Genomic DNA, 20,847 nt, shown 5'->3' with positions numbered 1-20,847 from the left:
TATATCAAGGATTAGCTTAGATTTAGTCTACTATTCCAGTAAATAAATATTTTTTTTCTATTAAAACCACCTTGTTTAAAGCTTGTTTTATCACGATAATCGATAAAACGTAGTGGAGCTAATAATAACGTGGTTAGGTCAAAAGAGTATGCAATTGACGGATACACGCAATTTTTTTAAGATCGATTCTGCAATTGAGTGTAGGTAGTTTAGTTTTATCGGAAGAACGTGGCAATTTTCATGAGCTATCGGGATTTTCTACCTGAGCTAATCGTTAGATTTGCTGAAATCGTCGGAAACCGTCCGATTAAATACAATCTTAAATTGGAAGGCTTATATCATATACCACGATCGGAAGTCCTGTCTGAAGACCGAGTGTTTAAGACATAGGCTACTGTAATGCTATCCGATACGGAGTCGAGTGTTCAGTTGATGGAGATTTATAGTTATACCCGACAAGGAAGACACGTACTTGGAAGATGGTAGTGACTTTACTCTATCACATTTCGACAATTAAACTACCAATTCAAATATAAAATTTGAACCATGCATAAATCTAAGAGTTGCTAAGGATCATAAAAAAGTCATCGCAGATGTCAAGATTTAATATTTCAACAGAGTGGTAGAGATAAAAACTGTATTTATTCAACAAATGAAAAATTATCGAGCTATGAAATTATATTGAACAAAGTTATATGGAAAGTTAAACACGATAGTGTATTGAATATCATACGGTTAGACTTGCTCAATGTCTTGGAAACCTCAACACCAATTCAAATAGCATTTTCAAGTTGGAAACTATACATGTATAGCCTAATAATCTATAGACTTGTCGTATGAATTTGCAAGTATAGACTTGAAGAAGTAAAAAAAAATGGTTTATATATTATTACAATGTAAGGTATTAAGAAATTGTTAATAAGTGGGTGCTAACGAACGATGATGATTTGAGTAAAAGGTGAAAATTAATGAATACGGTGTACCCAGAGAGACATTTGAAGATATTTCAAAGAACGAAGGACTGGTAGATTTAATTAGTGAGAAAGAGGTATGGGAAGCTGTGGGATCAATGAAAAAGAATGATGCAGTTGAATTGCACCAGATGAATTTATCGTTAGAATTATAGAGAATTAATAAAATTCTATTGGAAAAGAAAAATCAAAATAATGGAAGACTAGCATTGCGGAGCCGATATAAAAAGGCAAAGGAGATACACAGTAGCGTAGAAATTATATAGGCATAATGATTATGAGTCATAGTATGAAGATAATTATTAAATGAAACAATAAAATTAGCATTTAACTTTATAAAAACATTAATTTTCATAAATATATAAGATTGGTTAGTAAAAGTAATACAAACAATATTAACATATGAATATTAAATATAAAGTATATAATCGATCATGTACATTGGCAGTGGAATGTTAAGTTTTGAGGAACTATTAGCAATTAGCTTATTATTGCATGTATTTTTATCATCTATAGATTCAGGATTCTCCATATTATATACTTCCATGTATATATTTTGGCTGCATAAGCGTTCTAAAAAAAAAATTAATAATAAATATGATATTTATTCAAAGGATTATTCAACATAAAAAAACTTTCCAATGCATTAATTTTTAAGCATTTAATAATTATTAATTTCTGCTTTCTAACTTTTAAGTATAATCAAAATAGTCAAGCAAAAATTACACTGTAAACATAATTATTATGAATAATGTGCAAAATTTAAAACTAGTTTCAACTGATTTTTGAAACCTTTGAAATCTAATGTAGATGTTTATATTCAAAACAATATAAGTTAAATCATTCAATATAATTTTTTTTTTGCTGTAATTATAACTGTTTCACAAAAATTTAGACTGAAACTGTTTTACGGTTTTTTAGCCAAAATTTAAAACCAAAATCATATACAACCCCAAAACAGTTTCATAACAGTACCAAAACACAAAATCAAAGCAGAAGAAACTGTAAACATATTACACCGATTTTGTTTTTATACAAAATAAATAAATAAATACGGTAGCACAGTGGGGTCAAGGCACAGTGTGGACGAGGTATAAATAGGATAAGTATAGATGATATCTGACAATGATTAAAATCACTATCATAAGAAACGCTTCGATGCAAATCTGTAGATAATATTTAATTCTAAGAAATTGGTGGATTATTCCAAAAGCAACATCAACTCTTATTTCTTTGATTATATCCTGATTAGTAGTTCTTTGATTTTAAAATATAATATATGAATAAATACTAATTATAATTATTAAATTTAGTATGAAATTGATATTCAATAATTTAATATTGTAATTTATACGGAGAAATTTGTGACGTTCACCGATAACTAACCGTGAGGTTATCACCGATGAAGCACATAAACCCAAACGAAGTTGGATTCACCACTAGCCGAGGCTCTACCAGACCGGAGCATAGTGGAATTTTAAATATAACTGACACATTTGTTGTTTTAATTTACTAAGTTTATACCTTAACTCTAGGAGAAAAGGAATTAAAAACTGGTAGACAAGTAGTATAGGCGATGATGTTCTATTTTATATACTGAGTTTAACTAAAATAATAATGCCCAAAGTACAATAAAATAAATGTCAGTTACAAATGTTCAAAATAAAATAAAATTACAAATTCTTTTATATAACATATTTCAAGTCATAGTTAAAATTATTACAAATTATTAAATGAGCTAAAGGACAAATAAAATAAAAGGGACATGAGGGAAAAAATAATCTCTGACACTGCTGTATGACTATGTTCGATTTGACCAAGGGACAGGATCATACTTTCCAATATTGAATAAAATAAAATGGTTATCATTGCAATAATGCTCAAACTAAGAACATGACATCGGTCAATATGGATCGAGGCCTTTTATACTGAGCCTTGAGACTGCTAAGCACGTCTAGATTGGTCCAACACATGTGAGGTTTTATTACACTCAACATAATAAAAATAATGATAGAATGGACGAAAATGATATTTTATCATAATTTAACAATAGTCAATGAGAAAATATGCCAAGAGATCAGATAGAATAATCATATTAAAATATTTAAAATATATTAATGTCATTTTTAAAGAAACCTCGTGACAATGCACGAATAGAGGAAACAATGAAATGGACAAAAATAAAGAAAAACGGGAATGCTGTANAAAATAAAGAAAAACGGGAATACTGTGCAAAGTTACCAAATTATATTATCATGATGCCCAGGCCGTAGCCAACAAATGAATCTTCACCCATGGCTCAATCGCCAGGGCCAAAAATAAAAGTTAGGCAGCCATGAGATGTTCAAGTACAAAATGAAAAACGATAAGTAGAAGGCTGGAGACAGAATAAGACGACCGACCAAAACACATTTGAACAAAACGGCCAGACCACTTGACGGCGACGACACACATGGACCGGAAGGGGAAACAAACGCCGACATCAGTGCATGCCTCGTTGACAGATATCTGGGACCGGTTGAATGATTGACAGTACTGTAGTGGTCAGCTGGGCGTTTTGTTNCTAGCGGTCAGCTGGGCGTTTTGTTATCACCATGATAATTTGTTATGAACAATTGTACAACAGATAAAATAGAAAAAGGGAATGTGCGACTGCATTTAGGAAAATTTAATTATGTTATTTGAATTATAATGTTCAAAATTAGTTTTTATTCACCACGAAATTAATACTATCTAGACAATAACACCGCATTACCAATTGCCGAGCAGTTACACTTAATTATATGATGTTCACAATAACTAATTTAATTTACTAATGTGTTAAATAGTACTATTAATGATAGGTCAATTTTTTACGTCACAGATTATAAAAATAATAAAAAAGTTATATTTTGCTTTACTTTTACGTGTATAAAAATTTAAAGGGCTTGATACAATATATACAATAAAAACTGTTTGTTACTATAAATAAATGCACTGGACTACAAAGAACTTTCATCAGAAGCAAAAATATACTTTTCTAAATCAACTTTTCGCGTTGTTTTCAAATCTACAATTAGACTTTTTCTATCAATTCTAATTTTTTATATTATTACTAATTACATATAAAAAAATAATTAAAAGAAAAAAAAATTTATTTTCAAATTATTACTTATTTGATTTTTAATATGTTAAAAATAATCAGTCAAAAATTTCATTTTTAACCTATTTTTTTTGGTCCTTTAAAGTTGATGAAAAATTTTTGATAGAGTTTTGTGAAAGTTTACAGTAAAAAAAATTGAATATGTTACCATAACTTTTAGCTCAATTACAAGTTTGAAATTGACATCATTAAATAGAAAATTTTATGAGAATTAAAAATATTGTATTGTTAAGATTAATATGCAGTCAGAAAGTTTTATAATTTCTATTTACAGTATATTTATCAGAAAAACTCATTATTTATTTGCATTTTTATCATAATAGAACACTTAAATAGAAATCATAATAATCATTTCTCAGTAACTTTTAGTATTTAAAAAGATTCTACAATTGAAATATCTAGAACTGAATTAATTTTAATGATTTACTTTAACTAAAAAAAAAAAGTTATCATTTTGAATCCTTCTTGTGGGCAGGTCAATAGTTAGATTTATAAAAAAAAAACTAAATGATAGGTAACATGCATCTAATTAAAAAAAAATTATAGTGATTTGATCATTTTTGATAAAGTTATAACAGTTAACAAAGTTATAAGTTTTATACACTGGACTACAAGGAACTTTCAACAGAAACAATTTTTCTATCACTTCTAAGTTTTAATATTATTAAATAATTAAGAACAAAAAAAAATTGTTTTAAATTAATACTGATTTTGACTATTAACATGTTAAAAATAAGAAATATGACATAATTAACCTATTTTTTTAATCGTTTAAAGTTGATTTTTGTAAATATTTATAATAAAAAAAAATAATTTATTTTACCATAACTTTTAACTCAATTGGCAAGTTTGACATTGACATCATTAAATAGAAAATTTTATGACAATTAAAAATATTGCATTGTTAAGATTAATATGCAGTCAGAAAGTTTTATAATTACTATTTACAGTATATTTATCAGAGTAACTCAATATTTTTTTACATTTTTATCGTAATAGATAACTTAAATAGAAGTAATAGTAATCAATTCCTAGTACCTTTTGGTGTTTGAAAAGATTCTGCAATTAAAATATCCAGAACTTAATTAATTTTAATGATTTACTTTAACTAAATGAACCAATCAAAACAAAGTTGTTAAAAAGATTTACTCAATTGAGCGTATAATAAAATTTGATTATAAATGTAAAAATCCATTATTAATTCAGGAGAAACTAACAATCTTTTTTTTAGAAATGATTTATATAGCAACATGTTTCCAATAAATTTGTAATATTATAGTCTAGTAGTAGCACACACAAATAGAGTAACAAAATTATTAAATTACAAAGTAAAATGATTTAATTTTGTTTTTGAAACCTATCATATCAAATTATCATATAAAAACTGGATTCGTCAATAAATATTTTGAAAACAATAGAAATGAATGATTTCAATTGTCTGTATGGAGAACATGGGTTAAGTAACTGTATCTTAGATAAATTAGAATTTTTTTCAATTTTTGAGGGTAATATCTTCAACTAGATACGAATTGTAGTCATTTGACGTATCGTTGGAAGAAGTAGGTCAAGTTAGAGCAGAGAAAATAAATGATAGTCACAGAAAAATATCTTCTCAGCTTCGCATCGAAGCTAAAACTTAAAATATAGTAAAATAATTTTAATATGAATAAAAAATGTTGTCTCGCGAGTGGCGACTACAGTGATGGGATCCTTGATCTTTATTGAACTTATTGAATCTAAATGAGATAAAAATCAAAGCAGTTGAAAATTTATTCTAACTTAAAAAGAATTATGAAAAAATGCAAAAAATACATTGCCATATGTGGGTTAGAACCTTGTACCCCTAGCGCGTAATCTACAAGTTTTACCAATCTGGCAACCGTGCATTGGTACTGTCCGCTGAAAAAATTGGTTATTTAAGCTGATTCATATTACAAAGTTAATTTTCTTGACTTCAAAAAGCAAAATAATTTAAATAAGTTTAACTTTCTATGCTATATTAATTTTTATATATATAATATTTATGAATATCTGTACTCCCTTTGTCAGGTATTTCAAAATAATATAAAATACAAAACCCATAATTTTAACACAAAAATAGCATACTTTTGAATATGGTAGTTATTTTTACCATGAAGACAAATCCAGAGGTCAAATTTTTTTGTTCAAATTAAAGTATATTATATAAGCTTTAATTTAAGATATATATATAAGTATCAGTATTTCCGGAACTCTTTCAAAAGTTAAGTTGAAAAAGTAAATTTTTTGTGAAAAAGTTGTCATTTTAAATCTCCCCCTGGGGGCAGGTTAAGTGTCAGATTTAAAAATTATATGTTTTGAACCCCCTTGTATTAAGGAAAATGGTCCGATTTAAAAAACAAGTATGTCGAATTAAAGAGGTATATAAATATTATTTCTCATAAAAAAATTGTATTGATCCATACATTATCCAATGATTTATAACGTATAAAGTTAAAAATATGAAAAAGAATTTTTATACAAAAATCGTATTTTAGCTTCGATGCGAAGCTGAGAAGGTATTAATTTTACTATAAGTTTTTTTTTTTTTTTTGTGTCTGTTACCACTTTTTCTCAGCTCTCACCGAACCGATTTCTTTCAATGATACGTCAAAAGATCACAAATCGTATCTAGTTAAAGACATTACCCTTAACAATTGAAAAATTTTCCCTCGTTCCCTGCAAATGGGGGAAATATCCAAAAAAAATTACAAATTTAAAAATCGGTAAATTTTGTCATTTTTGTCAATTTTAACACAAAAATAGCATATTTTTGAATATGGTAACCATTTTTACCATGAAGACAAATTTTTTTTTTCAAATTAAGGTATATTATTTAAGCTTTAATTTAAGATATATATAAATGTGTCAGTATTTCCGTAATACTTTCAAAAATTAAATTGAAAATGTCCAAGTAACTATACGCATGTTTAAAGTTTTGACCCCCCTTGTATAAAGGGGTATGATCCGATTTACAAAAAAAGTGTGTCAGATAAAAGGGGTATATAAAAATTTATTATAAAAAAATAATAATATTGATCTATACATTTTTTCAAATGTTATATAAAATAAAAATTAAATAATATAAAATATAAAATCGAGAATTTTTTAATGGAAATTGTACGTTTTTCTTTAACTTTAATGTCCGTTTTCACCACGAAGACAAGGCCAGAGTTCGAATTTTTTTTTCAAAATAAAGTAAATTACATAAGCTTTAATTTAAGGTATATATATAAAAGTGTCAGACCTTCCGGAACACTTTCAACAGTTAAGTTGAAAAAATTCTATTTTCTATACGCATTTTAAAATGTTTGCACCCCCCCTATACAAAGGGAAATGTTCCGATTTAAAAAAAAAGTATGTTGATTGAAAGAAGTATATATAAAGTATTTATCATTAAAGAATAAAGTTGATTCATGCATTTTTTAAAAAGTTATAGCAACATAATGTTAAAAAATGTAAAATATAATATCAAGAATTTTTTCACAAAAATAGCATATTTTTGCATACGGTAGTCATTTTCACCATGNGTAGGCCCTCTGTTTTGACTGAAACCTTACACATGGCGACCGTGACAGGACCCTCTCCTAAATTTTATTGAAAAACATTTATAATATAATAAAAAAAAAAAAAATTGGAATTTTGGCTAAAAAAAATGAAATATATACCTTTGACTCCCTACTCCTTTATTTCCCTGTGCAAACGCTATTGTTGTAATGCCTATACAGGTAATATCCACCATTTTTTAATTTTGTTTTCCCCCATTATATTATTTTTGTTAATCCCATAATTTCTTTTAGCATATGTTGTATGGTACAGTGTTTGTTGGATTAGTGAATGGTTGTTGGATCAATTGACAGGTCTTTTGTTTGGTACTATCATTAATGATGCTCAAGTATACTTTTATAACTGTTTTGTTTATTTACTTGCCTGTACAAAGGAAAATGGTCCGATTTAAAAAAAAAAGTATGTCGAATGAAAGAGGTATATATAAAGTATTTATCATTAAAGAATAAAGTTGATTCATGCATTTTTTAAAAAGTTATAGCAACATAATGTTAAAAAATGTAAAATATAATATCAAGAATTTTTTCACAAAAATAGCATATTTTTGCATACGGTAGTCATTTTCACCATGAAGACAAGTCCAGAGGTCAAATTTTTTTTTTTCAAATTAAAGTATATTACATTAGCTTTAATTTAAGGTATATATAAAATTGTCAGTCTTTCCGGAACATTTTCAAAAGTTAAGTTGAAAAAGTTCTACTTTCTATACGCATTTTAAAAGGTTTGCACCCCCCCTGTATAAAGGGAAATGGTCCGATTTTAAAAAAAAGTATGTCGAATGAAAGAAGTATATATAAAGTATTTATCATTAAAGAATAAAGTTGATTCATGCATTTTTTAAAAAGTTATAGCAACATAATGTTAAAAAATGTAAAATATAATATCAAGAATTTTTTCACAAAAATAGCATATTTTTGCATACGGTAGTCATTTTTACCATGAAGACAAATCCAGAGGTTAATTTTTTTTTTTTAAACTAAATTATATTACATTATTTTTAAGGTATATAATATATTTATTAATATATAGGTATAAATATATAAAAGTGTCAGTCTTTCCGGAACATTTTCAAAAGTTAAGTTGAAAAAGTTAATTTTTTGTAAAAAAGTTACCATTGTTTGCACCCCCCCTGTATAAAGGGAAATGGTCCGATTTTAAAAAAAAGTATGTCGAATGAAAGAAGTATATATAAAGTATTTATCATTAAAGAATAAAGTTGATTCATGCATTTTTTAAAAAGTTATAGCAACATAATGTTAAAAAATGTAAAATATAATATCAAGAATTTTTTCACAAAAATAGCATATTTTTGCATACGGTAGTCATTTTTACCATGAAGACAAATCCAGAGGTTAATTTTTTTTTTTTAAACTAAATTATATTACATTATTTTTAAGGTATATAATATATTTATTAATATATAGGTATAAATATATAAAAGTGTCAGTCTTTCCGGAACATTTTCAAAAGTTAAGTTGAAAAAGTTAATTTTTTGTAAAAAAGTTACCATTTTGAAATCCTTCCTGTGGGCTTATAAAAGGTCAATTGTTCATAAAATAATATAAAATGATAGGTTGTAATAACCTTAGGTATCTATAAAAAAAAATTATATTGATTTGGTAATTTTTAAAAAAAGTTATGGCAATTTTATGTAAAAAAAAATTGAAAAAATATCGTAAATTAGCGATTTTTAAATTTGTAATTTTTTGGGGGATTTCCCTCGTTTACGGGGAAAGAGGGATTTTTTTCAAAATTTTGAGGTTAATGTCTTTGACTAGATACGATTTGTGATCTTTTGACATATTTTTCATCAAAAACGGTTCAGCGAAAGCTGAGATTGAGCGTATCCAGACACAAAAAAAAACACATTACCTTCTCAGCTTTGCATCGAAGCTAAAACGAAGATTTTATGTTAATGTAATAAATATCTCAAAAAAGAGGTGATAGAAAAAAAATGTATTGCAGACTTTTAGAAAAGTAGAAAAGTATATTTTGGATTCTGATGAAAATTCCTTATAGATCAGTTAATTTATTCATTAGTAAAAAACAATTTTTTTTTGAAAAGAAAGTCCTTTAATATTTATACATCATTTCCATAAAATTAACTCCTTTATAATTTTTTATAATTTCTCCGCAATAATTACAATATTAAATTATTAGATATAATTTTCATATTATATTTGTTTTATTAAATATTTTTTCATATATTACACTTATAAATAATGAAACTTGCAAGCAAGATATAAATAAGGAATTGGAATTTTTTTATTTTTTAAATTAAACACTATCAATAGATTGCCATCGAAGTGTTTCTTATGATAGTGATTTTAATCATCATCAGATATCATGTATACTTGTTACAACTTTGCCCGGATCCAACTGTCTTAGCGTTATTTGTTTTTAATAGCAACATATTAATATTAAACTAACTTATTAAACCTTTAGACTAGTACTTTGGAAGATTTTTTCATTTTTATACCTAAGCGGGACGAACAGTAAGATCGGAAAAAAAATAGCACACACTCTTCACCTTCTATCGTTACTTTAAATTATAATTACAATTCTGAAAGACTTACTTATAATATCTGACTCTGATTTCAATAATTCTTTAGAGCTATTTTTAAAGAATAAGTCATTTATACTTCGTGTATTATTTATTGTATTGAGTGACTCACTGTATTTCTCTAATTCAAATAAGTATGTTAACTTTACATCGACAAGTTGCGCCAACTCGTTATATAATATATGAACATTATCATCAGTAATTTTTACATCAATAATAATACCAAAATACTTATTTAATTTATTTTTATCAAAAAAGGATTTCGTATATTTCATTATGTTACTCACCATAACTAAAATTAACTCACTTCGTTCTTCATTGAGAATATTACGTATATCATTACAAAGATTATCTAAATAGGTTTTCGGTTGTATTTTAAATAGACTTAGATTATTGAAATCTTCAATTTGTTTAATTATTATAGAACCAATTATTGACATATTGTTATAGATTTCATTTAGGTTATTTCTATTTGTATTATTCGTAAAATGTTTGGAAAAAATAATTATCTTCTTTAAAAATACAACATACATACGGACAAGTATTAAGATTGGCCGAATAGTTGAAGCTAAAACTAGCTCTTGATATCCTTGTAATTGTTTCGAATCAAAATTGTATTTCATGTGACGAAAAATGTCAAAAAGTGTCAAATAAGAATCATCAGGACATTTATATTGTAGTGGTGCAAACTTAAAATAGTCTAAAACGTTAAGGGCTCTATGTTCTTTTACTTCTGGTAATTTTCTACATTGTACATCTGAAGTAAGATTTCGTTCATCAAATATTTGATGTCCCATCATTAAATCATAGTATAACAATTTTTTAGGATGGAAATCCCAGCGAGAATCGTTTTTCAATGCTATTTCTAATATTCTAAATACTTCACTAGTGTTTAAATTTAATCTTTCATCTTTGAGTCTAAAGTTATTTTTAGATAATCTGTTTTTTAGTTTTTCTACAACTCTAGGGAGAAAATTAATTCTATAATCTTTCATTTCATTAAAGTCTGGGCAATTTGTAAATACTTCATCGAATGATACATCAGAACATATATTATTCACACAATTTTCCAACCGTTCTACCATTGCTTTATGTATCATTAAAAAGCCATTTAGTAAATTTAATTTTCTATTTGATTTCTCAAATTTACCATTTTTATTTTTAAAGTTCATCTCTACAGATCCTGAAACGTTATTTAAGTATAAATTTACATCCATTAGAGGTGATGGATAATTTTCCCGTTCTTCTGATCTTAGAGCTTCTAACATCGCAATTACAATTTCGCCATGAGATTGTATAGCTTTTCCATACATTTTTAAATCGCGTTTTGAAATATTTGTTTTATCTTCTTCTAATTTTAGTAAGTACTTTTCATTATGCTTAAAATAATTCAAAATATACTTAGAAAAGTTGCAATTTAACTCCATATATTCCATTGCTGTAGAAAAATTTATCATAAGTACAAAAATATAAAATATTTTACACGTAGTCATTTTTCTTAGAAAATAAAAAATCCTATGATATTCTCTGAAAAACACACTTTTTGTACAAATTATCGCTAGCATTTGTATTTATGTCAATAAAAGTTTTAAAAATTGAACTTAAATTATGACTTTAAACGTCTAATATTAGTTTAGCAAACAACTTCATACAAAACCAACCTATTATTTTATTGTTAAAACTATTCAATAAATTCAATATCAAATGATTTTCAAAAATTTTGTTCTTTAAATGTTTAATTTTAAATAATCAATAAGCTTATAAATCCACAATTTTTGAACATTTGTTGACATAAAAAAACACTCAATTAATAAAAACTAATTAAAAACCTAAATAATTACAAAAAACTTAATATAAGGAAGGCAATAGAAATATCTACAAATAAAAACAATTTAATTAATTTCATAAACGTATAAGTGATTACATCTCTATATGATAACCCAACTTGCAGATTTTTATAGAAATTGTTAACAACATACAAAATCTTCATAAATTGACCATAATGATTTATTTTATATCTGGTATGCAACAATTGATCCGAAAATCTAAGACGCAGAGTGACATTTGATTTATATTTAATAATTTTGATTAAGCTGTTATCTATATAATGATCACTTGAAAGTCGGGCTCTAGAAGTTAATTACTCTAGTAATTCATTTTAAATATATCCATTAAGAATCTACAATAATAAATAATTAAAATAAAACTCAAATCTTTCATATGAAGCTCGATCAAAATACAGTTTAAATGTATCAGACGCATTATAATTCATATTATTTATGAAAAACGAAGATTAGATTTTATTTTTAGTTAAATTTTCTGTTAAATCTGTTAAAAATTTAATTTAGTCAAAAACAGAGTCATGGTTAGTTAATTGATGATTACGTCATATATCTATTTAATTAACAATTTCAAAGTATACCTTTTCACTTTTTACAGATCACCGTATTACTACGAACCGGTTGCAATTATCAACCTGTAATGTTTGCGCATCTTTTATAAATCAACATGAGTAAAACTCACGTCCCCTAAATTTAAATGAATCATTACTCACTGATAATCGAATAAAATATAATAAAATAAACTAAATCGTTTTTTATTAATTAAAAAACTCGCTTACCATTAGAAAATTAAAAGTTGATGCTAATTTGAAGTATAAGGGATGATCACGAAAATGTTATTTTACTCAGTGAGAGTCTAAATTATAAATATAATAATTAAAAAAAAATAAAAGGTTAACTTACAGTTTCTGAGATAATTCATGAATCATTGTTAATCAATCACTCTGTATAAAGGAAATGTTCAGATTTAAAAAAATTATGACGAATTAAAGAGGAATATATAAAGTATTTATAAAAAAAAATTGTATTGGTTATACATTTTTCATAAAGTTACAGTAATATAAAGTTAAAAATATAAAATGTAAAGTCACTGTATGTTCGACTGACACTTTGGAATAATTTTGCTTATCGAAAGAATACACCTAAGTATAAGGTGTAGAAAGACGAAGTGCAAGTACTCTGAAATGTAGAGAATGAAAGTTGGTAAGTGTAAAGGTCATTAAAGGAATAAACAAACTCTTGACTCAATACAGTAAGCTGAACAGCGATAACCGAGTACTGAGATTGATGAATATGAAGCAATAAGATATTAATCCAACTGTTATAGGTTTATTGACAGGCAATGAGAAATAATGGTAATATATATATATATATATATATCACTATCAAAACCTTTTTTTAATGCAGTCGTTACTTTTATATAGCAAACGTTAGTCTACGTTATGTAAAGATGGTCAGAGTAAATACTATATTATTGTGTTATTTACTAGTGGCGGGATCTAAGGATAATATTAACAGCGAATATAATCAGGGATTCAGAGCGCAATGTTTCATGCTGTTCCAACAATACTCGGTAATGGAAAATTTAATCAAATTCGTTACGGCCGTTTCCCCGTAACGATACTTTTTCTAAGAAACGTTCCAACCGTTTAGTCCGTAACGAACTTTGGTTAAAAATTTTTCCAATATTTTAGACATAACTTTACGAAAAATGTTTCTTGAATTTCAGAAGAATGTTCCAACTCCATTTCATTTTTTTGATTATTTAGTACGATGACATAAATTCCACAGATAAAATCAATTCATATTATTTTTAAACTAGATTTTTTTAATTTTGTAACTAATATTTTAAATAATAAACTAATTTAACACTTATATTATATTATACATATTTTCAATGGAAATAAAAACTTATACATTTAATAATAAGTATAATAATATTTTGTGTATGTAACTCTTATTTTCAATATAATTATTACAACATCTTATGCGTAATTTAAAACCTTTGCGAAAAAATTTAATAATTGCTAAGTATCTGTTTTTAAAAATATATCTAAAATTCTAAATAATGTATAAGTTATAAACTGATAAATATTTACGACAATGCTGTGGTATGGAATTTTTTTATGAATTAAAATACATAAGGCTTATTTAACTTGAAAAATTAAAAGGATACATGTTTTTTAAGAGTTTTAATTTGTAAACCTAAATAATGTTATAACAATGCAATATGTTAAAATATTTGAATAGGCTAAAGAAGGAGAAATTATGGTGGACCCACTACATATTTTGTAGTGCATTTTTTTTCAAAAATACCTACAATATATTCTTTGCTTGACCCACTAATGTATTTAAATTAAATATCTTCCATTTTTATATTGCATAACGGTAAGCTATTGATATAAAAATTTTAATTTAATGTAAAATAAAAGAACCCCAAAAAAATTAATATTACATTTATTTATTTTAAAATTTGAACTACAGTCTTCTGTAAGCTATTTCTTCACACAATACATATATTATAAATATGTGTTTTTACAGGTGATTATTCCATTATGACTAACGCAACATATTTAATAATTTAATACGTAGGACGTAGAAAACAATTATTGTTTCATATATCATAAATTAAAAAAAAAAATTGGTCTTATTCCCACCTATCAATTTTATCAATTAAAGTTTCTTGAATGGAAACACAATGTTAAATTAGTTCACAAATAACAAAATAATTTATCTAAGAAAATAATTGGTTGATAATACTTTCAGAGCCATGATTTAAATGATATTAGTTAGCTCTAATATTTGAAAATACACATTATATTTTTCAACATAAGTTAATAGTTATGTTTAATTTATAAATTTAAAAGTATGAATTATAATAAGTGTTAAGTTGTTGGTATTTTCAATAATTAATTGGTGTTATTTCAAAGTGTGATATAATTTTGTCGATTACTATTGTTTTTATTATTTTGCTTAACATCTTAAATTAAACTTAATTATATTATTAGTTTTTTTTTTTTTAATAAATTTAGTTTATTAAGTAAAAAGTAGTTACATATCAATTCTTTTAATACTTATCATTAAAATTATTTAAATAAAAAAGTTGATAAGTGCATATATCATTGTTCTTGCCTTTAAAACTATTAATATATAAGTTTAAATATGATGATTATTAAGTCAGTTTTGTATTTATGCAGTGATGATACCTATGATTTGGCAATACTTATAAAATTCGACATAATACAAATATTAAAAATTACATTACAACTTAAAGAGCTACAAAAATTACAAAAAAATCGTAGATACGTATTTCGGAGATATTATCATTGTTATTGTTAAAAATGAAAACTCATTATATACCCCTAGTGACCTAGATATATAAAATATTTATATTTTATTTTGGCTTATTCTCTCTTTTTCAAAATAAAAATAAACGGTAGCACAATGGGGTCGTAGCACAGTTTAGACAAGTATAGATGATATCTGACAGTGATTAAAATCACTATCATAAGAAACGCTTTGGTGCAAATCTGTAAATAGTGTTTAATTTTAAGAAAATATGGATTATTCCAAAAGCAAAATTAACTTCTATTTCATTTATTAATTAGTAGTTCTAAGATTTATGAGTATATAAGTATAAATATCTATTATAACAATTCAACGTAATATGAAAGTGATATTTAATAATTTAGTATTGTAATTTTACAGAGAAATTAAAAAAAAATTATAAAGTAGAGGGGGGTGGTCGACTACCAGACACTTGGGTAAGCATATTTCCAACAACAAAGGTATTATTATATTATAACGTTATTATAAAATTAAAATATTTGAGTGACGAAACCCTAACGTGTACGGCTTGGAACAGGACGACGTTAAGATGATGTGATTGGTGTATCCTCTAAGAGTAACCGACCAAGAGCAACAAAATTATTTGGATCTGTCGTATATTGGCTACTCTGACAAGTATTATTACGCGTACATTTCAGATTTTTCAAAGCTCGTGCGCAGCCAAAAAACCCAACATCATGGCTGCATATACACTTGCAAACGTTGCTTCACCAGCTTTGATGATATGCCTAAAATGCATATTCTTAGGGGTCAACAAGCGTTGGTGCAACACAAGTTGATACGGAACAAAAATAAACCAATTTTACCCATTATGCCGGAAGAGGGCAGTAAGGTTGAATTTAACGCGTGGGTACAAACGCAACGGTTACCGTTCGTCATCTATGCTGATTTCGAGACCTTGCTGAAGCAAACAGACGATCGTATGGGTGCCTATACTAGGACTGTGCACATCCACCATTCCATGAACTACGGGTTCATGGTGAAAACATCGGACGATGTGCCCTCCGAGCTCCTCGAACGCTATGGTATACTAGAATCACCGGTGATATACCGTTGGTCTGAGGATTGCGAAGAGGTCGCCAAGGCATTTGTGATGTCTGTAACTGAAGTGACGTGCAACATTTCTAAATTGCTGCGCAAACCCAACGATCCCATCCGTATGTCTGTCGATGATGTGCGCAGGCACGGGAGGAAAGCGGTATGCGAATTATGCTGCACGGCATTCAAGGATTCCAACCCAAAAGCCGCAGACCACTGCCATTTATCGGGCAGATTCAGACAGACGTTGTGCAATGCGTGTAACCTGAAAGTAAAGACGATTTTGTGTCGTGCTTCTTGCACAACCTTTCAGGTTACGACGCGTAATTCATAGTCACTGAATATCCTATTCTTCAGTAGATGGCGCCGTAGGAGGTGATGATATGAACCATCTCTCCCACCCTTGGCATAGAATTATAGTCGCATGTGTACTATAGTTTAATAGTACCGCCATTTTGAATGACCTTATCCCCACCATCATAAAAAAATCCACGCCTTCCCCTCCCCACCATACCCTTGAGGGTGAGGAGTGAGGCAAGGGGCCTAGAACTCACTATTTTACCCTATTTATACTAATTAAAGATATGTTATTTGAGAAAATACATTATTCTTGGGGACATTATTTTTTAAATGAATAACAATTTATTTTCATAAAAAAAATGGTATTATATTCAGTATTTTTTTTTTAAAATGCATCAAATTTTTACTAGAATCATTAATATACATTTTATTTATGGAAAATATATTTATTGTACGAATACAAATAAATATTACAAAATAATTGTGCATTTTTCGACAATAATGTTAAATGTTATAAATCATCCATTGTTTTAAACATATTGTTTTATATAAACTATACACAGTGGGGTTTTCCATGTGTCGGATACAACAAGGTTTTGTAACACAACTTAAATTGTACAGTGGAAGATAGTCCACTACTTGCTTATACACAGGTCCCTTCACGTATATGTTCTCGCACCGTAACAGTTTCATGATTCTTGGGAACTCATTGTATTCAACGTCCCCGCATCCAATCCATGTAGATATTTTTTCAACCAAAAGTTTGTTTTAGCATCGACTTTGATACTTTTTAGATGTTAGAACAACCAATGAGCGAACGAAGTACAGTCAATGACAATGACAGGCAGTTTCTTGACCAAAAACGATCGGTTACCACAATACCTTGTATATCGACAATCATTGAGGTGAGGTAATTTTTTTCGGTATCCATGAATTGTGTTCTGGTTCAAACCCTAACCATTTAATGTAGCACTGGCCTCCTCGTGTCCGTAACACTCGTTTGACTAAATACATATCTGGATTACTGGTCTTGTTCAACTCTTTGGTGTAAAACACACCACGTATTGGATTTCCCTGATAGTTTTCTAGATAGTATGTTGGCGGTACTGATTGCTTAACCTTGACTACAGTAAACAAATCGATACTCCAGTTTGGCATGTAACCATTGTCAAACACTGATTTATGTCCACTAATCCGAACCTTGGAATTTTGGCAGTAAATTATCGAATATTTTGCGTAATTTGAGTCGAACCCGGTCTAGGTTTTGCATATCTTGCACCGATATTATTCCTATTTTTCTATGTTTACACACGTTGTTGTATTCGTGCAACAGCGCAGACAACTGACTCACCCATTTGAATGAGCCACGTAAACTAAAATCACACCACATTGCGTTTTTCAGCGTGTGGTTAAAACGTTTTATGAGACATGCTTTCATCATGGAATAAGTTAAATAGTTAATAATTGCTTATTGTTACATCAGTTTTTGAAATTATTTGTTGTAGAATTCTTTACCATTGTCCGTTTGCAAAAGTTTAGGATGACGATCTTGTTTTAATATTACATTCATAGTTGCGGTAACTTCATTGGCTATTTTATTTTTAAGAGAACGGCCCACGCATATTTTGAAAATTGACGCACGTTAAAATATACCGATGTCGTCGATCAGGGTATACACGCATTTCCACGAGGTCAGCGTGCCATATATCATCGAGACCCTTGATATTTATCCGGCTACGGGTATACGTTCTACGGGCCTGCCGGTGGAGTTTGTTAGAAATGTTCTTATTCATAACGTTGATGGTATCTGTTCAATGTAACCGTCTTCCTACAGCTCTTTCAATATAGAAACGATTTCCGGTGAAACTACAGTATTACCAGCCGACCGAGCTGATATCAATAAACGTAAACAATCTACGAGCTCGTCAGGTTCGTCTCAGTACACGTAATCTTGTTGTTCAGCCTCAACCATAGTCCCGCACCGAAATGGATATATCACTGATGCTTCTGCTGTTGTTGTTTTCAAATAATGATAATAAATTGTTTGCACTACCACTGTCACCGTTTTCAAACAATGGTTTAATATTGTTAAAGTATTTTTGACTTCCTTTTTTCAATATTCCGTCTTTATTCACACCAGTTTCGAGTAAATTTTATTTTTTGTATGCATGCAAATCCGATTCGAAGTAATAATTTTTCGAAAAAAGTAAATCTACAAGATTCAAAGTCAGCGGGAATCTTTTCTCCAATACAAAAATTATTCCATCATCGACGAAGATATTGTCATCTCCACCTATTGCCAGTGTTCCATCCGGTGACACTTTTGGTCCATACATTTTATTTCTGTTTGGGTTCATTGACAATTGGTGCATGTACTGATGGAAAAAGCCATCATCATGTTCTATATTGTATCTATTATAATTTAAACTTTTGATGGATTGCTGTAGTTGTTCGTGTTGTTATTGCTGCTGCTGTTGCTGTGACACAGTTTTATCTAATGGATCAATGATTAGCGCCAATTCACGTTTTACGCGAGTCAATGAATCGGCTTCGCCACAACGCAGTTCCGTGTGATTTATTCGGACATTTTGCCGGGCTTCCATCAATAGTTAATTTTTCATCACGTAAACTATTACCAGTTGCACTCATATCGCTGAACTATTTATAAATTTACAAATAGTATCTGTTTTGAACGTCGTCACGCGCATAGTCCAAACAAATCATTGCAAATCCGTACCGGTCCTTGTTCCAACACTCTTTGCAAAACTCTTTGAATTCTCTGAATTTTTCAGTTTTTTGATATCAGTCAGTAAGTTAAACATCAAGTTAGTTTTTCCACAATTTGATGGTCTGCAAATCAATGCACGTATTGTGTTTGGCAATAGTTTACCGTGTTACTGGATGCAACATCATTACATTTCTCAAAATTCACAATAGGTAGCGTGAGGGTCTATTTTTTGAAACCCATCGCACGTCATCAAATAATAATCGTCAATATGAAAATAATGGTTAAACAGAGACAACGTAGAAAACAAGGTGCAGAAATATTGAACACAGTAATCAACAAATTACCTTTCGAAGCCCACATTCCAGATGTGTAGAAAGTCTGCTTGGATATAAAAAAAAATCCAGTATATTGGGGTCGTGGCACAATGGAGACTGAAATAGTCTGATTAAAAAATAGTATGTCGAAACAAAGAAGAATATAAATAGTAATTATCATAAAAAATTTGTAATAATTCAAACATTTTTCAAAAAGTTATAGAAATATAAAGTTAAAAATGTAAAATATAAAATCGAAAATTTTAACACAAAAATAGCATACGGTAGCCATTTAAACCGTGAAGACAAAATAAAGACATACTGCATAGTTAATAAAATAACACAATGAATTCATACATAACAAGAACAATATATTAAAATTAAAATAAATAGAAAATTGAATCGTCATAAAAATTCATATTTTACTAATTAGAGGTCACAATAAACATATGCACAAAAAATTTCAAACCTTAAATCGTATAACGATGCCGTCAGCGAGTGTTTTTTTCGAAAACGGTCGAAATTTTAAAACGCTTACGGGTGAACGGCGAAAATTTTTGCGACTTTTGCCAATATTTTCCCAGAGTCTTGTAACTGAATACTTTTGTCAAAAGAAAAATTTTGAAAATCTGAGAACACTAAGTAATTCCTAGAAAAGCGTTTTTTTTTTGTTCTAATATATAATAAGATTTTAAGGGTACCAATAGAATTACTCTGTATACAAAACACTTTATAACCTTCTATAATTTCAATGAACAAAATATAAAACAATATATATCAATTTTAAACTAAATATAACTTTTATAATATATAATAATTCATATTAATAATTTATAAAATTTTTAGTCAGGATATAACTACTTAGTTCCTTAAGGAAATATGAGTTCACGTTCACAACTCCTTCGAAAATGTATTTTAATAATTTCAATATTAATTCTAATATGAAATATGAAGGTGTTCACTAAACTAATATTAGGCATTACAAATCATGCCACATTTTAAGTTTATATTATATAT

General features: G+C 27.8%; 1 protein-coding gene across 2 annotated transcripts; it reads right to left on the bottom strand.

Annotated features, from left to right (window-relative positions):
• Nucleotides 1-1,245: 1,245 nt before the first annotated feature.
• Nucleotides 1,246-11,808, bottom strand: LOC126907992 (uncharacterized). Of its 2 annotated transcripts, none has more exons than XM_050689774.1 (2): nt 10,275-11,808; nt 1,246-1,544 (listed from the first exon to the last, which is right to left on the bottom strand). In XM_050689774.1, the coding sequence occupies exons 1-2, from the start codon at nt 11,752-11,754 to the stop codon at nt 1,381-1,383; spliced, it is 1,644 nt and encodes a 547-aa protein (XP_050545731.1). In that variant the 5' UTR covers nt 11,755-11,808; the 3' UTR covers nt 1,246-1,380. The 2 variants fall into 2 exon arrangements, with proteins under 2 accessions (XP_050545731.1, XP_050545732.1); XM_050689775.1 differs by having other exon boundaries at nt 10,569-11,808.
• Nucleotides 11,809-20,847: the final 9,039 nt, after the last annotated feature.

The sequence above is a fragment of the Daktulosphaira vitifoliae genome, unplaced genomic scaffold, assembly GCF_025091365.1.
Source record: "Daktulosphaira vitifoliae isolate Bord-2020 unplaced genomic scaffold, ASM2509136v1 Scaffold_5, whole genome shotgun sequence".
Lineage (NCBI taxonomy): Eukaryota > Metazoa > Arthropoda > Insecta > Hemiptera > Phylloxeridae > Daktulosphaira > Daktulosphaira vitifoliae.
The sequence above is the reverse complement of the archived record's forward strand: the minus strand, read 5'-3'. Positions and strand labels throughout refer to the sequence as shown.